This window comes from Salvelinus fontinalis, chromosome 15 (genome assembly GCF_029448725.1).
Source record: "Salvelinus fontinalis isolate EN_2023a chromosome 15, ASM2944872v1, whole genome shotgun sequence".
NCBI classification, from domain to species: domain Eukaryota; kingdom Metazoa; phylum Chordata; class Actinopteri; order Salmoniformes; family Salmonidae; genus Salvelinus; species Salvelinus fontinalis.
Genome location: NC_074679.1, coordinates 47,606,052 through 47,627,383, shown reverse-complemented (window position 1 = coordinate 47,627,383; position 21,332 = coordinate 47,606,052). Strand labels below are relative to the sequence as shown.

General features: G+C 44.2%; 1 protein-coding gene across 1 annotated transcript in view; it reads right to left on the bottom strand.

Annotated features, from left to right (window-relative positions):
- Window positions 1-21,332, bottom strand: part of plekhh1 (pleckstrin homology domain containing, family H (with MyTH4 domain) member 1) — a 64,872-nt gene that overhangs the window by 25,730 nt on the left and 17,810 nt on the right. Inside the window, exons 3-15 of the mRNA XM_055864035.1 lie at window positions 11,527-11,589; window positions 11,074-11,223; window positions 10,773-10,856; window positions 9,102-9,183; window positions 8,112-8,716; window positions 5,885-6,016; window positions 5,498-5,710; window positions 4,342-4,420; window positions 3,959-4,050; window positions 3,690-3,837; window positions 2,127-2,266; window positions 1,925-2,035; window positions 1,737-1,823 (exon numbers count right to left, since the gene is read on the bottom strand). Of these exons, the coding sequence (XP_055720010.1) occupies window positions 1,737-1,823; window positions 1,925-2,035; window positions 2,127-2,266; window positions 3,690-3,837; window positions 3,959-4,050; window positions 4,342-4,420; window positions 5,498-5,710; window positions 5,885-6,016; window positions 8,112-8,716; window positions 9,102-9,183; window positions 10,773-10,856; window positions 11,074-11,223; window positions 11,527-11,589 (1,986 nt within the window). The remainder of the gene's footprint in view (window positions 1-1,736; window positions 1,824-1,924; window positions 2,036-2,126; window positions 2,267-3,689; window positions 3,838-3,958; window positions 4,051-4,341; window positions 4,421-5,497; window positions 5,711-5,884; window positions 6,017-8,111; window positions 8,717-9,101; window positions 9,184-10,772; window positions 10,857-11,073; window positions 11,224-11,526; window positions 11,590-21,332) is intronic.

The following is a 21,332-nucleotide window of genomic DNA, read 5'->3' as shown; positions in this document are numbered from 1 at the left end:
GGCCTCTCGGAGCATCGCCTCTGGATGAGCATTTTGTGGTTCGTTTTTGGCCCTATACAGCTTGTTGAGTGTGGTCTTAGTAAAGACAGCTACGAAAAATATAGATGAAAACTCTCTTGGTAAATAGTATGGTCTACAATTTATCATGAGGTATTCTAACTCAGGTGAGCAGAACCTCGAGACTTCCTTAATATCAGAGATTGCGCACAAACTGTTGTTAACAAAGAGACACACACCACCTATCTTGAGCTTACCCAACGCTGCTGTCCTGCCGATGCATAGAAAAACCAGCTAGAACATGATCCATGTCCTTGTTCAGCTAAGTTTCCGAGAAGCATAGGATATAACAGTTCTTCAGGTCCCGTTGATAGGATAGAGCTTGTCCATCTTTTCCCGTGTGTTCTCCAGTGATTGTACATTCGGAAACACAACAGAGGGTAGAGGCGCTTTACTTACTCGCCGCCGTTCATCAGGGTACCCACACGTTCATCAGGGTACCCACACGTTCATCAGGGTACCCCACACGTTCATCAGGGTACCCCACACGTTCATCAGGGTACCCACACGTTCATCAGGGTACCCACACGTTCATCAGGGTACCCACACGTTCATCAGGATACCCACACGTTCATCAGGGTACCCGCACGTTCATCAGGGTACCCGCACGTTCATCAGGGTACCCGCACGTTCATCAGGGTACCCGCACGTTCATCAGGGTACCCGCACGTTCATCAGGGTACCCGCACGTTCATCAGGGTACCCACACGTTCATCAGGGTACCCACACGTTCACCAGGGTACCCACACGTTCATCAGGGTACCCACACGTTCATCAGGGTACCCACACGTTCATCAGGGTACCCACACGTTCATCAGGGTACCCACACGTTCATCAGGGTACCCACACGTTCATTAGGGTACACACACGTTCATCAGGGTACCCACACGTTGATCAGGGTACCCACACACTGATCAGGGTACCCACACACTGATCAGGGTACCCACACATTCATCAGGGTACCCACACGTTCATCAGGGTACCCACACGTTCATCAGGGTACCCACACGTTCATTAGGGTACCCACACGTTCATCAGGGTACCCACACGTTCATTAGGGTACCCACACGTTCATCAGGGTACCCACACGTTCATCAGGGTACCCACACGTTACCCATATATCGCCGTCTCTTTCCCTTCTGAGTGTCAGGGACTAGGACCTGATCCGGGGTGAGCGGTATGTCCTGTGCCGCCGACTCATTGAAGTAGAAATTGCCATCCGAATCTAGGTTAGTGATTACTGTTCTGATGTCCAGAAACTCTTCTTGGTCATAGGAAATGATGGCGGAAACATTATGTAAAAAATGAGTTAATTTCAGTGCAAAAAAAAAACACACAACGTAGCAGAACTGGTCAAGAGCCTGAAAAAACAGCCGCTATACATTCCAGCGCCGTTCTTCACACGGATGCACGCCACGCATACACGCACGCACAAACAGACACCCAAAACAAACACACCAGTTCAGTAAAGATGAGAATCAGCTTTAGAACACAACATTCCATTCCCTGCAAGGCTATCCCTGAGGATGTTAAGCCCCTCTGGAGGAATGCTGCCCTTTCTCTTTGACCCAGTTTGGTAATGGTGGTAGGTTAGGGTGTGTGCGTGGGCACGTGTGTAGAGGTGCTCTCGGAACCAGAACCAAAATCTTGGTTTTCAGTCCCTCTTCAATATCACTCACCTGGAATGTCTGTGCTCCTTCTCCACGGACGATCCTGCAGGAAGAGTTCAGCTCCATCTGACCTTGAGGCTTCCGTATAACGTCGCTCTGAAAGACCATAGGAGTTGGCAATACAGCTCAAACAGATCTGGGACCAGTTGTACTAATTCCGTCAGAAAAGCACATAGTGATGACGTGTGGCGACTCACAGGAGACTTGTAGTAGAGTATCTCTCCGTTCCTCAGGATGAACCAGCGTCTTTTCCAAGCCTTCACCTGACTGCCCATCTTCAGCAGGTACCCTGACTTCTCCAGCGTCTCCTGTATGGTAACATCCAGTATTGTTGTATCGTATGCTATGGTATCATTTTGTTTCATTTTGCATTGTACTGTACGGTAAATGGTCACTCACGGGCTCTCGCAGGCTCTCACAGGAGTATGAGGATGTTCTCTGGACTTTGTGTTCCGGCTCAGAGTAGTCAGAGTCCAGGGAGTAGGCATCAGGTGGGATGGCGTAGTCACTCTCAGAGCTGATGGACGACATGGACACACCTGGAGAAATCAACGGTCAGAGGTCAACAAATTGACAGACAGGTGACTCAGATGGCCGACAGCTGACGGACTTATTGTCATACACCAGACCAGTGTCTCTCAACTGGTCCTCCGGATGTTGCTGTGTGGTCCCTTAGATGGTTAGCTAGCCTAGCACTCATTTAGTACTAGTTTACATGTAAGTACTAGCTTAGTATTAGTTTACATGTAAGCAGGCGTCCATAGAGAAGAACCATAGCTTGTTGGTCCCTGATACAGTACGAAAAAGTTGAAAAACACTGATGTAGACCCTTTAACTACACTATATATAAAAAAGTATGTGGACACCCCTTTAAATTAGTGTTTGCGGCTAATTTCAGCCACACCTGTTGCTATCAGGTGTATAAAATTGAGAACACCGCCATGCTATCTCCATAGAAGAGCTCAGTGACTTTTTAACATGGCACCGTCATATGATGCCACCTTTCCAACAAGTCAGTTCGTCAAATTTCTGCCCTGCTGGTGCTGCCCCCGTCAACTGTAAGTGCTGTTATTGTGAAGTGGAAACATCTAGGAGCAACAACGGCTCAGCCGTGAAGTGGTAGGCCACACAAGCTCACAGAACAGGACCACCGAGTGCAGAAGCGCGTAGCACGTCCTCGGTTGCAACACTCACTACCGAGTTCGAAACTGCCTCTGGAAGCAACGTCAGCACAATAACTGTTTTGTCGGGAGCTTCATGAAATGGGTTTCCATGGCCGAGCAGCCACACACAAGCCTAAGATCACCATCCGCAATGCCAAGCGTCGGCTGGAATGGTGTAATGGTCACCGCCATTAGACTCTGGAGCAGTGGAAATGTGTTCTCTGGAGTGATGAATCACGCTTCACCATCAGGAAGTCCGACTGACGAATCTGGGTTTGGCGGATGCCAGGAGAACGCTACCTGCCCCAATACATAGTGCCAACTGTAAAGTTTGGTGGAGGAGGAATAATGGTCTGGGGCAGTTTTCATGGTTCGGGCTAGGCCCCTTAGTTCCAGTGAAGGGAAATCTTAACGCTACAGTATACAATGACATTCTAGACGATTCTTTGCATCCAACTTTGTGGCAACAGTTCGGGAAAGGCCCTTTTCTGTTTCAGCAAGTCCCCGCAGCAATGTTCCAACATCTAGTGGAAAGCCTTCCAAGAAGAGTGGGCTGTTATAGCAGCAAAGGGGGGACCAACTCCATATTAATGCCCATGATTATGGAATGAGATGTTTGACAAGCAGGTTTCAACATACTTTTGGTCATGTCGTATATGTTCCTTCTTGTGTCAGGGACCAACAACCTATAGTTATTCCTAGTTGGAAGACCGTTTACATTAAAATAAGCACTGGAGAGCAGACTAAATCAGTGTCAGCTAACTATGAAGGATAACAACGCTGATGTAGCAATGCTCACCCCTCTTGACGGCGCGAGGGCTCCCAGGGGTGCTTCCCTTCCTGTCTGGGCCCAGGGTGGAGGTCCTGAGGCTGGCCAGAGAGCCACTGTCGTCCTCCGAACCAGAGTCGTCATCATGCAGGGGCACACTGCTGATCTGCGTGGCTTTCTGCAGACACACACAAGGAGAGACGTTTAGATATTCCTCAGCACATACCACAGTCCGTAGGAAGTTGATATGTCATTGTCAGTTTGTCACAACTCGAGCTACTGCAGAGGATGGTACTTACCCCTTTGAGTGTGGTATACACGGGCACACTGATATTCTTGTATATCAGGTGAGTGAATGGTCCTGTGGAGGGGTACTGCGGCAAGCTGGATCCTGCAGAAAACATGAGATGTATGTGATCCAGAGAGAACGCGAGGTGATAATTATAGCTGTGTGTCTTAAGTCCTATTGTTTCATCACAGCTGATGAAAAAAAAACAAGGTTTCCGTCCTTACACACCTCTTTAAAGAGCTCATAAAAGCTTCCCAGATCGCACCTGCACAGGTGTTACTTAGCCCTGTCTGCTGAGAGGATGTTACATTAAAAAGGAGCACTGACAGATCCCATACTGTAACCCCCCTACAGATACAGAGAGTCTTTTCCAACATGAGCAGGGTAACTCACCTCGTCCAGGACCTCTGGCTCCTGCAGTCGCCTCTGATACTCTCATCCCTGACTTGGCTACAGCATAGATACGGCTCTCCTGTAGAGCACATAGATCAATGTGCAAGCATAAGTGTGTGTTTGTGTTTCACAGATGTGGTCAAATATATTGGCAATAGAGCTCTCGCTCTCTCTCTCTTATATAAAACGGGTTGGATGGCTATTTTTACCCTGAAACTTACCACAGGTGAGATAGATTAGCAGATTAGCAGTTAACAAGAATCACTTACCTCTAACCAAATTCATTTGAATGATAAATTATTAAGTCATTTATTTTGAACTTTGAAGTGAAAAATCTCAACTTCAGTTTACAAAATTTTTTTTGGGGGGGCCTGTGCACGTGTAAATTAAACAAAGACACATATTAACAATGAACGTTTTTTCAATTCCAACTTATTTTAGAAGACATGGTGCCAGGGTGTCAATATATTTGACCTCATCTGTATAACAATACTTTGGCTGCCCCCAGCCACTCTACAGGAGCACACTCATACACAGATATGAGACAACTGCAAAAAACACTTATAAATACAGTATTTCTATATTACATATTACTCGTTACATTTAACAAAAGTAACGCATTACTTTACAATATTACTTTGTGTGGAAAGTAACATGTCATATTAGTTTGCGTTACTTTCATGAAAAAAAGATAGGCTACTTACTAACTCAGGTTTGATCACTAGCTTCTCCTTTTATATATATATATATGGGCTGTTTAATAAGCCAAATATACTGTAAGCCAAACATCTGGACCGATTTCCTATCTTTTCATTCAAAATATTTATCTCGAGCCACTAGTTCTGGTTAGAGACCACACACTTGACACTAGACGGGAAAACCCTGCTATCACAGAAGCGATCCATGGCAATCAGCGGTGCGTCCTCTATACATTTATATGGACAGCACCTGTCATGACATTTCTCCAAACAGCCTTTCTCAGCTCGCTCGGGAACTAAATGAGGAAACAAGTCGAGATCGGATCATGGAAACACCAAGTAATAATATTACCCAACTTGAAAAAGTAACACGTTACTTTACTCTGTTACTCATAAAAGTAATCTGATGGAAGTAACGCATTCCTTTTGCAATGCGTTACCCTCAACACTGATCTTACCCAGGAGGGGAACCGGTGCAGAGGAGGGGTGGGGGGTTTCAGGACATCCGGGTCCAGCAGTTCCAGATCCTCAGCCAACCTAACAAACACTTGTTCCTTGGGAGGACCTTTGGCCCCGGGCCCCTCCACCACCCCCTCCATACCGTCAGGCAGCCCGTCATCTATATCTGTCTCTTCCAGGACATGATTGCAGTTGGAAGGGGACACAGGGCTCTACAGGGTGCAGAAGATGAAAATAAAACAAACAAATGCTATAATTGAAACTACATCAAGTGAGTGAGGTCAGGTCCTCTTTTTTTCGGCGTTACGTGACAGACTGTTGACTTCAGGCACTCTCTCACTGTTTTTGTACAACAGGATAGAGTTGAGCATGCTCCCTCCCTTTACCTGGGTGCTGGAGGCAATCATGTTTATGGGGACATTGAGGTGGTGCAGCCGGTCCAGACCTCCAGGCTGGGGCTGGCTGTAGTGTTTCTTCACCAGCTGGATGCTATCGCGGGGGGTCAGGGGCGTCCGCACCTGTTAGTTCACAAATAAAGATGACATGATTGATTGGAATTTGATTGATTGATTGATGCGGTGCAAGTTCAACTAAGTTTATTAACTGATTACATCCCAGAACGGCCATCACACATAGGCACAGTCAAACTGTGCAGGGATTCTTGAAAGTTGGGACAATCCTTGTCCGGCATGGGAGCTATATTTTTATAGTTAAAGAAGATTTTGTTACATTATTTGAGCTTAAAAACTACATTTAGGACAATTCTATAAGGGGAAAGATTTGTTTTTAGAATTTTCGAAATATTTTCGATGGTATTCATTTCCATGTAGGCTCTATGCCTGGAAATACCCTTGTCCGAAGCGAAGGATCCTAATTCTCCAAAAAAAGTGTTTAAAATTCTATAAACTGCCATTAATTAATATGAACTGAAAAAGGTCTTATGTAGTTTATTGCAATAGCCCTCTCTAACGTTAAGGAATATTCTTGTCTTCAGATTTGTCTAAAATCCTAAATGAATCAGGAATGAGCAGTGTTAGCTCCACCATAAGGACCCCTTGTTCATGCCCCCACTACATGTAGTGCAACAAGATCACTCAAGGTCTGTAAAGTTCTCTTCATACAAAACAAATATTTAAATCACCATGGTTACAAGCATAAACTGCCAACTCCAGCTCCCTGATAGATTAAGATAAAATACAATTTTGGTTCAAATATGTTGATTTTAATTAGGTTTTAGTCATAAAGCCACCGAGGACAAATCTACATTGATACTTTGTATGCCACATGAATGAAGAAAAAACATGACCTTTCTGTCAACTCTGTAAAATAAAAACTCGGTCAGATTTTTGTTTAACTTCAATTCTGTCAGATTGCTGAAAGATCTGATAGAATGGTTCGGTTTAACTGGGGATTTTTACAAATGCTTATTTTAATATTTTACATTTAGAGGCTAAAATGTGTCTGTTTTGAGTATTTGTTGTCAACTCACTGATGGCTAACTCCCGTAAGATAATTTGTATCAGTGTTCTGCAACATCTGCTTAAACTATTGAAGTATTTGCTGTGCTTGATCTAAGGCATAATGTTTGCTTTATAAATGTTGATTCAAGTTCTGAATCTAGAAAAACATGCCAAAATACTAATAAAATTAGCCCAGGAGCATTATATACTGAGTGTACAAAACATTAGGAACACCTTCTTAATATTGAGTTGCGCCCCCAGAACAGCCTCAATTTGTCAGGGCATGGACTTTACAAGATGTCGAAACCCTTCCACGGGGATGTTGTTCCATTTGTACTCCAATGCTTTCCACAGTTGTGTCAAGTTGGCTGGATGTCCTTTGGGTGGAGGACCATTCTTGATACACATTGAAAACTGTAGAGCGTGAAAAACCCCAGCAGTATTGCAGTTATTGACACACTCAAACCGGTGTGCCTGGCACCTACTACCATATCCCGTTCAAAGGCACTTTGTCTTTTGTCTTGCCCATCCACCCTCTCAATGGCACACATTGAGAGGGTGGATGACACACAACACACAATCCATGTCTCAATTGTCTCAAGGCTTAAGCATCCTACTTTATTAACCTGTCTCCTCCCCTTTATCTACACTGATTGAAGTCGATTTAACAAGTGACATCAATAAGGGATCATAGCTTTCACCTGGATTCACCTGGTCAGTCTATGTCATGGAAAGAGGTGTTCCTAATGTTTTGGACACTCAGTGTATAGCGCTATTAAACAAAACAAAAATATGTTCAGAGATTTGTATTACATATTAAGTTAGACTTATTTGTATTACATATAATGTTAGAATTAAACAATCAAGGCCCATGTAAATGTTAAATGAAATGCCTTTTACGGTGTCTGACGGAGAATTAGGAGGCTGTTCCTTTACATTGTGTGATAGCTGATACTTTGGTCTATCAAAATATACACAGTATTTCAAATGTTGCTAATATTAAGGAACAATGTGGGGGAAAAAGTACAGATTGTTCAGTTTTCCAAGAATCCCTGAGTTACAAGAAATGTACGACACAGATACAAGCAAGGGAAAGAGCACTGTAATGAGAGGTGATTAGGGCCACTAGTTAGGAATGTAGAACTTATCACACCTTGGGTAAGGTCATGCTGGTCCCAGTATGGGAGGGTAGAGCCAGGGTCTGGGCGGTGGTCTGAAAGGGGTGGGAGTTAGACGGAGAACGGCAGAGGAGAGGGCTTTTAGGGGTGGAGGTAGGCGTAGGGGTGTCAGAGATACTGGGACCCCCGTGGGTTGTTTCATAGGTGGAGGAAGAGGAGGAGGAGGAAGAGGAGGAGGAGCGGAGACGTTGGGAGCGGAACTTGCTGCTGAGCTCGTCCGAGGAGTGGTCTCTGGGAGTAGCACCACCTAGTGGTTGGTCTTGACCTCCAGTGGTCGGAACAGGACTACCAGGTCCAGCCCCAGTCTCCCTGCCCCTGCTGCCCAGACAGGGAGTGTTTGACAGGGTTACTGTCACTGTGCCGTGGCCTGTTGTGTCTCCTCTGTCCCCTCGGTCACCACTCCGTTTACAGGGCTGCTCTGACCTGTCCCCTATGCCTGTCTGTCTTCCCCAGCCTGTCTCCTCCTGGACAGGCGGGGTCCCTGGACAGCTTGGGATGTGTAAGGGGCTGCAGGGTACCTGGTGGGTGTCTGTGAAAGGAGAGGTGGGTGGTCCAGGAGATGAAGGGTTCTCCAAGATAGCTATTGAACAAGAGGGGAAAATATAGTCATTCTAGAGACACAACTGCAGCTTTTGGCAATATCACAACATGCTCTGTAGAACATAGGCCAACCGCAGTCTTCCACTAAGGTGACTAGGCCCTGATACTATCAAAGTAACATAGGGTGTGCTCCAGGGTTCTGTGCTGGACTCCCTTCTCTTAATATTCTACATACTCCCACTCGGACAGATCTTTGTAATTGTTATCGCGGTGAAAACAGTTGACTAGCAACTGGCAAGCATCCAAGGCCTCTGGGCGAGGGTGTCTGTCTATTAAAACCGAGTGTGGCACTCTCAGAGAGTATTCTGGGTAGATGAACTAAAGTTCCCAGGAGTTTTGTACAGTTGTGGTGGAAGGGGGATCACCTTGGAGTTTGTCCTGCAGCATCATGATCTGTTCTGCCTGCTTCAAGTTGGACATCTTCAGTTTCTGGTTCTCAATCTCCATCTGAAAAACCGTACAGAAAGAAGATAACAATGAGTAGAAGTTTTGAGTTAATTGTTCTCATGTTCTCATGTCTTTATCAACTGATCATGACCTCTGTTTGTTTTCCAGTTTAACTTCACTAGGTTAGGGGGCAGCATTCGGAATTTTGGATGAAATGCATGCCCAAATTAAACTGCCTGCTTCTCGGGCCCAGAAGATATGATATGCATTTAACTGGTAGATTTGGATAGAAAACACTCTAAAGTTTCCAAAACTGTTAAAATAGTGTCTGTGAGTATAACAGAACTGATTTGGCAGGCGAAAACCTGAGGAAAATCCATTCAGGAAGTTGTTTTTTGGGGGTGGTTTGTAGTTTTCTATTCAATGCCATTACAGTATACATTGACTTAGGACTCAAATTGCAGTTCCTATGCCTTCCACTAGATGTCAACAGTTTTTAGAAATTGTTTCAGGCTTGTATTCTGAAAAATTAGGGAATAAGAGCATTCGGAATGACTGGATCCTAAAGTGTCGCAGAGCTTTGACATGCGCGCGACAGAGAGATAGCAATTCTTGTTTACCCTTTAAATTGACGACGTTATTGTCCGGTTGAAATATTATCGATTATTTAGACTAAAAACAACCTGAGGATTGAATATAAACATCGTTTGACATGTTTCTATGAACTTTACGGATACAATTTGGATTTTTTTGTCTTCCTGTTTTGATTGCGTTTGAGCGGAGCCTGTAGATTACTGAAGAAAACGCGCAAACAAAACGGAGGTTTTTGTATATAAAGAGACTTTATCGAACAAAAGAAACATTTATTGAGTAAATTAATGTCTGCTGAGTGCAACCATATGAAGATCATCAAAGGGACTCATTTTATCTCTATCTCTGACTCTGACTCTGTTCTACTTGGCTGGTTACTGTTTGTAATGAATTGTCTAGTGGGCTATGTTCTCAAATAATCGTAAGGTATGCTTTCGCCGTAAAGCATTTTTTAAATCTGACACCGTGGTTGGATTCACAAGAAGTTCATCTTTAAACCTATGTAAAATATGTTTTGTTTTCTGAATTTTTATAATGAGTATTTCTGTATTTGATTTTGGCGCCCAGCAGTTTGACTGGCTGTTGAAGAGGTGGGACGCTACGTCCCACATACCCAAGAGAGGTTAAATAATGCAAAGAAATCTTTGACCTGGCTGGTCCATATAGGATTTATATGTGCTGTACACGATGCCAGTATTGTGATACTACGATTTTCCTTGTCAAAAATAAAAAATACAAAGCAGACTAAACTCCTATGGTCCTTCAAAAAAAAAAGATCTGTATTATAATCCACATAATAATTAAAATGTCCTGTTGCTGGAGGATAATTTTCCTTCTGTAGCAAACTGGCTCGAAAAGATGTCCTACAATCGTAGCTTGCAAAGTAAACAAATGTGACACTGGGTGACAACATAAGGCTGTTTTTTCCAACATTAGGACTATTTTCCTCAAGAAATAAAGTCCAATTCATGTTTTCTTTCCTTTTCTTCCTTACTTCATAGTATTGTGATACATACTAGTGTCGTGACAACAATACTACATACTGTATTTGAGCTTACCTCTCGTAGCTTAAATGTAACCCAGTCTTTGATTTTAGCAGCCTTCTCCTCAATGGTCTTCGCCTCCTGGGCTCTGACTAAGATCTATAGGCCAAGAAAACGGGGTTTTAGGGTTAGTCAGGGGTTTATCAAAACCCACATCATTATGAACATCAATGAACATGTATGTTGCTTCTCAAATGGCACCATATTCTCTATATAGTGCACTGCTTTGGACCAGGGCCCATAGAGCTCTTCTCAAAAGTAGTGCACTATATCAGGGATAGGAAACCATTTGTGACTCAGCCTATAACTTCCCTACCTGTTTTTCCAGCTGCACCTCTAATCTCTTTATCACGGCATCTTTCTCCTGCACCTGATTGGTCAGCTCCTGGTACCTTCTGTACAACGAGTTCTCTGATTCGCTGGGTTGTATGTTTGCAGATTTCAGCTTCTCTTCCATGACATGGACCTGTAATAGACCGTTACCAACAGTATGATTACGAGCTCACAGACTCACAAGATAGACGGGAATAAACGGGCTCTTTCTCTGACTCTCAGTAGAGGAGACAAAAAAGACGAGCCTCGATGGTTATACAGAGCATAGTGCAGAAATGAGAGGAACGAGAGAGAGACAAAGACAGAGAAAGAAAGTGACTTTTGTAGTGGCGATGAGCCTGACTCTTGGCACACTGTGCTGCAGCTACTTGAGGCGACTGAAGCTTCTCCGGTAGCTTGAAGTAGCTGAAGCTGTGGTTTTGAAACTCTGCCGTACCTGTTTCTCAGCGCTCTCAGCCCGTTGGTCAGACTCTGTAACCCTCTGCTCCAGCTCTTGCATCTAGGGGACAAAACGGTTGCCATGGTTACTCCTTCTTACGGGTCAGCTGTGTCAGTATGGGGTTAAAGGGGGCCACTAGAAAATCCTGTGTGTGCGTGTGGTTGTGTAAGAGAGAGTTTGCACTGCCCTCCTTTTGAGAGGTAACTCTGAGCCTCCCCAATCGCAATTGCTAGCTCTAGTACTTACACAAACGCAACAACTCAACTCAGAGATGCTGCCATGCACAGGTTCAGGCAAGACACATCTTGCAACGTAGGCTAGCACACACACACTCTCTGTTAGCTCTATAGACCACAAGCACACACACTCTGTTAGCTCTATAGACCACAAACACACACACTCTGTTAGCTCTATAGACCACGAACACACACACTCTGTTAGCTCTATAGACCACAAACAAAGGCACACACACTCACTGCTCGCTCACTCACTCACTCACTCACTCACTCACTCACTCACTCACTCACTCACTCACTCACTCACTCACTGTTAGCTCTATAGACCAAAAACACACTATGTTAGCTCTATAGACCACAAACACACACTCTGTTAGCTCTATAGACTGCAAACACACACACACACAGACTGTAGGGGGTCGGGGAGAGAGGGGAGAGGGGGTAGAGGAGGGAGGACCCTTGGTTTGTCAACCTTGTGAGAGTCATTGCACGATACCAATTCAACTCAGACATTTCTCTTCACAGCATGCAATCCTACTGAACAATAAGACCTTGAACATTATCAGGCAAGGTCATCAGAGGGTTTTCAGGAAAAAGCCCTGAACCTAACTGGCCCCGAAATTGCCATATACTGAGCTCATCAGAGGGGGCTACGGACTGTGTGTGCCTGTGTATTTTTGGTTTTACTATCCTTGATGGGACCTCACAAGGATCGTAAAACAAGGTATTGGTGGGGACATTTTGACAGTCCCCACAAGGAAAAAGGCTAGTTTAGGCTCAGGAGTTATGTTTAGGGTTACAATTAGGGTTAAGAGTTAGGGGTTAGGTTTAGGAGTTAGGGGTTAGATTTAAGGATAGGGGTTAGGGAAAATAGGGTTTTGAATGGGAATCAATCGTTTGGTCCCCACAAGGATAGTGTGTGTGTGTGTGTGTGTGTGTGTGTGTGTGTGTGTGTGTGTGTGTGTGTGTGTGTGTGTGTGTGTGTGTGTGTGTGTGTGTGTGTGTGTGTGTGTGTGTGTGTGTGTGTGTGTGCGCGCGCATTTGTGCTCGTGACGGGAGTCTCGGAGGAATTATCTGTGGTGAGATCAGATGTTTTTACATTTCTAGGGGACTGCTACTTCAACACTGGAGCATGATAAGCTAAACATAGAGCACAACGACTGAGATACACGCCAGTTAAAGCTTAGCTGTGTAAACCTCGCAAAGACTGCCTCAACCTCTGACATTAATACTAAAATAAGGATACGTTTAGCCCATATACAGTTGAAGTCGGAAGTTTACATACACTTGGGTTGAGTCATTAACTCGTTTTTCAACCACTCCACAAATTTCTTGTTAACAAACTATAGTTTTGGCAAGTCGGTTAGGACATCTACTTTGTGCATGACACAAGTCATTTTTCCAACAATAGTTTGCAGACAGATTATTTCACTTATAATTCACTGTATCACAATTCCAGTGGGTCAGAAGTTTACATACACTAAATTGACTGTGCCTTTAAACAACTTGGAAAATTCCAGAAAATTATGTCATGGCTTTAGAAGCTTCTGATAGGCTAATTGACATCATTTGAGTCAATTGGAGGTGTACCTGTGGATGTATTTCAAGGCCTACCTTCAAACCCATTGCCTCTTTGCTTGACATCATGGGAAAATCAAAAGAAATCAGCCAAGACCTCAAGTCTGTTTCATCCTTGGAAGAAATTTCCAAACGCCTGAAGGTACCACGTTCATCTGTACAAACAATAGTACACAAGTATAAACACCATGGGACCACGCAGCCGTCATACCGCTCAGGAAGGAGATGTGTTGTCTCCTAGAGAGGAATGTACTTTGGTGCGAAAAGTGCAAGTACATCCCAGAACAACAGCAAATGACCTTATGAAGATGCTGGAGGAAACAGGTACAGACATATCTATATCAACAGTAAAACGATTCCTATATCAACATAACCTGAAAGGCCGCTCAGCAAGGAAGAAGCCACTGCTCCAAAACCGCCATGAAAAAGCCAGACTACGGTTTGCAACTGCACATGGGGACAAAGATCGTACTTTTTGGAGAAATGTCTGATGAAACAAAAATAGAACTGTTTGGCCATAATGACCATTGTTGTGTTTGGAGGAAAAAGGGGGAAGCTTGCAAGCCGAAGAACACCATCCCAACCGTGAAGCAGCATCATGTTGTGGGGATGCTTTGCTGCAAGAAGGACTGGTGCACTTCACAAAATAGATTGCATCATGAGGTAGGAAAATTATGTGGATATATTGAAGCAACATCTCAAGACATCAGTCAGGAAGTTAAAGCTTGGTTGCAAATGGGTCTTCCAAATGGACAATGACCCCAAGCATACTTCCAAAGTTGTGGCAAAATGGCTTAAGGACAACAAAGTCAAGGTATTGGAGTGGCCATCACAAAGCCCTGACCTCAATCCTATAGAAAATGTGTGGGCAGAACTGAAAAAGTGTGTGCGAGCAAGGAGGCCTACAAACCTGACTCAGTTACACCAGCTCTGCCAGGAGGAATGGGCCAAAATTCACCCAACTTATTGTGGGAAGCTTGTGGAAGGCTACCTGAAACGTTTGACCCAAGTTAAACAATTTAAAGGCAATGCTACCAAATACTAATTGAGTGCATGTAAACTTCTGACCCACTGGGAATGTGACGAATGAAATTAAAGCTGAAGTAAATCATTCTCTCTACTATTAATCTGACATTTCACATTCTTAAAATAAAGTGGTGATCCTAACTGACCTAAGACAGGGAATTTTTTCTAGGATTAAATGTCAGGAATTGTGAAAAACTGAGTTTAAATGTATTTGGCTAAAGTGTATGTAAACTTCCAACTTCAACTGTATGTATATGCACTGTTTTTGACCAGGGCTTACAGGGCTCTGGTCAAAACTAGTGCACTATATATGGAATATGATGCCATTTAGGAAACAGACTTAGTCACTCACGGCTAGAGTAACACTGACTAAATCTATGGGAGAAGGGGGGGAACAGAGGGAAGAAGTGGGCGTAGGGTGTTAGTGGTTAGTGGTGAAGTGACTCTTCACCTCAAGGTCAAAAACCTTGAGAATGAGTCCAAAGAAATGCATTACTGGCCGAGTGAGAAAGGAGTCAGAGAAGTAAACAAAATCTTCACCACACATTAACCAGTAGTAAAAAAGCATATGGCTAGCTTATGGTCACAAGTCTCTCAGGAAGATTTTAAGCAGGCCAAGATGACAATGAGGGGACATAGGCGGTACTTCTGAAATGGAATGAACATTAAAGTAGCTGACACATCCAAGTAAAGCTTACTACAAGCTCTACGGAGACGCAGGATTCAGAGCGTAGTGCAGTGTTGCAATTTCGTTGTTTGTCACAAAAAGGGCCGCTCCTTGTAAACTCAGCATAAAAAGAAACGAGCCTCGCACTGTCAACTACGTTGTTTTATAAGCAAACTTAACATGTGTAAATATTTGTATGAAAATAACAAGATTCAACAACAGACATAAACTGAACAAGTCCCACAGACATGTGACTAACAGAAATGGAATAATATGCCCCTGAACAAAGGGGGGTGGTCAAAATCAAAAGTAACAGTCAGTATCTGGTGTGGCCACCAGCTGCATTAAGTATTGCAGTGTATTTCCTCCTCATAGACTGCACCAAGTTACTTGTAAGAGCATAGAATCTAAGATGAATCTATGTATTACATGTTTATTTAAATGCTTTGTATTTTTTGTATGGAAGATAAAATAGCCTAGATTTTCTTGTGTTTCGAAAGTTGAGCTGAAAGGAGTTGTAATGCTGTAAGGTTGGAAGGTGGGTAGGGTGATGGTATGGTACTCCTCTCCTCTCTTAACAGGGGGGCTGATAGTATCCAGAGAGGGAGGTGGACAGAGAGAGTGACAGACAGGGTAACAGACTGGACGAGACACAGCGGGTCATCTCATCCACTAACAGCTGACAGCTTCATCATAGACAACAGCGCAGTTAACATACTCCTGCTACAACTGTCTTAAGAATCTGGACATGAGTAAACAAATGGAGAAACTAGGTTACTTTCGTAACCTCAGTTCTCTGAGAAGATGAGTGAGATGCCCCACAATGGGAATTGCTGATAGGAGGATCACTACAAGAACCAATAACACAACGTTTGTCGGAGACCCTCTGGTTATTCTCAAGCATGTCTCTCTTCTTTGTGCTCTTGCGAGCAGAAAAATGCACCGAGACATCTCACTCATCCTCAGAGAACAGGGGGTTACGAAAGTAACCTTGAGTTCTCTTTCAAATACTTGTTTCGATGTCTCACAATGGGTTATGGCCAACTCTCGTATCACAGACATGCTCTCCCGAAGCCAGGGTAGTCCCAACAATATCACCCCTCAGAGCAGTGGTGTCGTGGAGGGTATACGCAGGTATACGCCGAATACCCACTTAATTTTTCAGTGGGCATTGCGTATACTCACTTCTTAGTCCCCACAATGTGTATTGAAGTAGTGTAGTGGAGGTCTACGCCGTATCAATGAATAAGGCCGATAGAACAGATCAGAATGTTTCGCTTACAATGCTGACCTATTATTTCTTCAAATTTGATGCCCAGCGATGTGCACACCTTCTAAAATGCGCACCGCACACGCGAGCGGTTTCATGGACAGAGATGGAAAGATCTGTTCGAAATTTAGAAAGAGGGGAGATCTAAAGATGCCTAGGATAATGCCTTTGGCTGCTAGACAATGAAAGAAAGTTCAAAGGAAACCAATAGTACAAGGGGGGACGCATATGAGGAAACCTGTAAAATAATTGCATCCACGTTTCTATGGTGTGATTTTGACTATCGGCTACTTTGACGCAACGTAAGACATGCCTCATTGTAGGATGTAAAACGTCCAGGTTTCAAACAATTAAGTAACAGGAAAAATATAGCGATGCTTATGAGGGAAATCTGTCAATTTCTCCTGACTCAGTTGAGTCTCATTTATCTGTTTCAATAGTAGGCCTACTATTAGCCTACTTGCACAGTACAGCTTGGATTGGCCTGACTCCGAAAGAACAATATGGTATTTATAACTGTTTCTCATAAAAACTTTCACACAGGGTGCCTTTCCTTTTTTTAAAAAAAGCTAAATTTAAGTATACCCACTTCTCTAGGCACCAATCCACCACTGCCTCAGAGGCTTTGTCACTTAGGACAGTATGCACCAATGAAGGTGCAGTGACACCCAGTCGGTAAAACCTCATAAATGTGTGAGAGGTGGCCCAACATGCCGTATCACAAATCTCTTGCAAAGAGATGCATTTGAACAGTGCCCAAGAGGTAGCCATATCTCTAGTGGAATGAGCCCTCAGGCCGTCCGGGGTCCATAAACCATTGGTATTATAAGACAATTACAATAGCCTCCACTGTCCAGTGGAATAGCCGTTGACGAGAGAGGGGCCGACCCTTGTAGGGATGTGCCCAAGATACGAAGCGTTGGTCGCTCTTACGTAATGCTCTTGCTCTATCCAAGTAAGCATGCAACGCGTCTTGTGGACACAAACTCTAGAGACGATTTTCCTCCGTAGAAGAGAAGAGTGGCAGGTGGAAACCAAAAGTAACCCTTGGATAACCCCGGGCAAACTGTAGGCACGAATTGGGGGCTGACAGTGCGTGCAGCTCACTCACTCGCTTTGCAGGTGTAAGGGCAATCAGTAAAGCAGTTTTAAAGGAGCGCTATTTAAGTCCGCTCCCACATGCAATACGCCTGGGACAAGTCGAGCGTAGTGAGAGGTGGTGTGCTCTGCTTCACAGAATAATATTGACAGCTAGTCTGTGTAGATGCAGAGAGTGAGTGCCACAGTCGTATTGTATCTTTCTTTTTCTTTTATATTTTTTCTTATTATTTTGTACTTTTTTTATTTACCCATTTTCTCCCCAATTTCATGGTATTCAATTGGTAGTTAGTCTTGTCCCATCACTGCAATTCCCATACGGACTCAGGAGAGGTGAAGGTCAAGAGCCATGCGTCCTCCGAAACACAACCCAGCAAAGCCGCACTGCTTCTTGACACAATGCCTGCTTAACCTGGAAGCCAGCCGCACCAATATGTCAGAGGAAACCGTACACCTGGCGGCCGTGTCAGCGTGCATGCACCCGGCCTGCCACAAGAGTTGCTAGAGCGCGATGGGACAAGGACATCCTTTCCGGCCAAACCCAGACGACGCTGGGCCAATTGTGCGCCACCCCATGGGTCTCCCGGTCGCGGCTGGCTCCAACAGAGCCTGGACTTGAACCAGGATCTCTAGTGGCACAGCTAGCAATGCGATGCAGTGCCTTAGACGCCACTCGGCCACTCGCCACTTTTCCAATGTCGGAGAGACATTCTGTGGTCACCCTTAACTTTCTATTGAGGTGACGTCGTGTACACAGATGTTGGGCCGATACCCAACGCTGGAGGTCTCTCATCCTCAGTGTTACTACTGAGATGGTGGACGCCATCAACCCCGTGACCGAGTGCCCTCTGTGGAACAGAGGAGAGAATCCAACTTGACACCTAGGTATTCTATTCTCTGTGTGGGCACCAAACAGCTCTTTTTTCTGGTTGTTCTTGAACCCTAACTCGAAGAGGTGGGTTTTAAGGGAAACCGTGTCTCACACTGTTGGCTCCTGTGTCGGGGAGCAAAGCCAATAATCATCTATGTAGGCGGAGACTCTTAGTCCCCTGATACTCTAGGGGACTAAGGGGTGCTAGAGCTAGGGGTGCTAGAGCTGTCCATCACACTTGCTGAACGTCCGTGGAGCTAATGCTAGCCCGAAGGAGACAGCGAGATATTTATAGGCTGGGCCCTGAAAAGAAAACCTGAGAAACGTCCTGTGTGCTGGTAGAATGCTAATGTGAAAATAAGCGTCCTGTATGTCGACTGAAGTGAACCAGCTGCCTGGACGAACAGAGTGAGACAGCATGTTAAGCGAAAGCATACGGAACCTAAGGTTCCTCCAGTTGTGTAAAGCAAAATCATTTAAAGTACTTCCTAAGTAGTTTTTTTTAAGTAATCTGTACTTTACATTACTATTTATATTCTTAACAACTTTTACTTTTACTCCACTACATTCCTAAAAAAAAGAATGCACTTTTTACATTTTCCCTGACACCCAAAATTACTTGTTACATTTTGAATGATTGGGTTGGGCCGCGGTCAAAACCGCTGTTACCCATCCTGCATCCCTAAATGGTTGCGTTGTTCGACTTCGGGCTGATATTCTCTCATGAACGTAATGCAGTGAGGTTAAACCGGTCGGTCCAGTTAACACAAACAAGTGAACGTAGAGAAAGAGGAGAAAGGTAAAAGCTAAAAAAGCTAAAAACCTAGCTAGTTAGCACAATGCCAGCTGAAGAAAGCATGTGCTTTCTTTGTCTCTCAATGAACAAAGCATCTCTCTTGACAGTCCAGCTGTGAAGCTAGGTCAGTCAGTCTACTCAACACGTCACGAGGGAAAGTGGGTTGAACTAAACGAGAGAGAAGAGCTAGTAATTTTACTGTCTGGCTAGGTAGAAAAGCTAGTTTGGTGGTTTAGCTGGCCTTGCAGCAACGGTTGCTACAACATTTTTTCATAAAACTGAGCAATTTTGATCGGCAGTGCCACCTAGTGGGCAATTTTTTGGAATCCTCCAATCAGAGAACAGATATTGGTCATGTGATCAGTCTGCCATTCTAAAATATTTTGGAAAACATGGCAGACGTTTTTGAGCTGAGGTGAGAGAAAATCAACTCCTGTTTTGGAGTGAATATGTTGGCCAATCACTTCTCAACTGTTTCCTCATTACAATATTTGATAATGATGCGTTAATACATACTGTACATAATGTGTTCAGTTCATCACTGACAAAAATATCCAGGCTGGGGTGCATGCTAATCGATTAGCATGCTAACCTAAACTCATGCTAAGTCATTGGGACAAGCTGGCAAATTCGCTAGCCTTTTTTGTATGTTTAAAGGTACAACACATAGGATTTTTGCATTGGATTTTCTGAACATTTTCAAAATTCATAAATATTCATATATGTATATATATATATATATTTGAAGTGTCTGCAGTAATAGTGAAATGATAGTGTTTCACAGTATTACTTAACCACCAGTTTTGTGATTGGCTGGGATATTTGCCTATTGATTTCTCCCGCCGGAGCAGCATCTGTCAAAATGGGAAAGCTGTTCTGACTTTGTGGTTGTGTTATCTAGTGGAAATCGCTCGGTCCTTTTCTGGTTGCAAAAATTCTATACTGTTTGCTCAATTTCAGTATATGTGCGAAAACAAGCACTGACTAGTGTAGGGAATCATTGTAACATCTAAATCGCTGTGAAATATATTTTCAATAACAAAAAAGATCGTTTTTTACAGCTGTTTGAAGCTGGTGGACCAAAACAAAAAAGTAAAGGGTCAAGCACCCTTCTGTAGGAATTTGTGCACCTGCAGGAACCCCTCTTTATACTTATAGTGGTCCATTTATAAGCTAGGCCTCCAGTACACAGGCAGGAGGCGGGGGTACTCCAGTACAGTAGGTGGTGGTAATGCACCATAGCTTTGGATGCCAACCGTATCCGCGGATGCAGGAATGCCCACATGCAAGAATGCCCCGATTTGCGGGGCGCAATCACACGCTATTGAGGAAGAGAGCGAGAATAACCAGCGGTGGAGCGACTGGCAGGGAAGGACTCACCGCTTTTGCCCACTCAACCGGGTTGTTGTGATTGGTTCCTCCTGTAGGGATCCGCCTATCAGGGAATCCCATTGTGAGACATTGAAACGAGTATTTGAAAGAGGACCTGGAAATGCAGCTAGCAGTAACACACATCTAAGAATACTCCCATGAATGTATACCTGCATTCTACACCTTTACAGACCCTCAGAAAGCTGCTGCTGGTCTGTAGGTTAGCCATACCTGCAACTTATACTATATTGTCTTAATACCAGAGAGAGAGAGTGAGCGAGAGAGCGAGAGAGCGAGAGCGAGAGATAGCGATAGAGCGAGAGATAGAGAGATAGAGAGAGAGAGTGAGAGAGAGAGAGCGAGAGAGAGCGAGAGAGAAAGAGAGAGAGAGAGAAAGAGAGAGAGAGAGAGAGAGAGAGAGAGAGAGAGAGAGAGAGAGAGAGAGAGAGAGAGAGAGAGAGAGAGAGAGAGAGAGAGAGAGAGAGAGAGAGAGAGAGAGAGAGAGAGAGAGAGAGAGAGAGAGAGAGAGAGAGAGAGAGAGAGAGAGAGAGAGAGAGAGAGAGAGAGCGCAGGCTGTTCTTTGCCAAACTCCAACATCCATCTACCTCAGTGTTTCAGCTGCAGTATAATCATTAACCCAGTGATATGGCTGTTAATGGTTAGTGAGAGCCATTGTTACTGTTAATGGTTTAGTGAAAAGTTGGCTCAATCATTAAGTGGACATCCAGAGGTGACCTTTCTCTCTAATCTTCCAGTCCAACAGCTTATTTCAGGTTTCTTCCCAGTGAGACCTAATTTGGTTGGAGAACACAGCTTCCAGTCTCCCTTGCACTGTCCTCATCCTATGTTTTTAGGCTCCACACATTTGGTTCCAGTACTATAAAATCAAC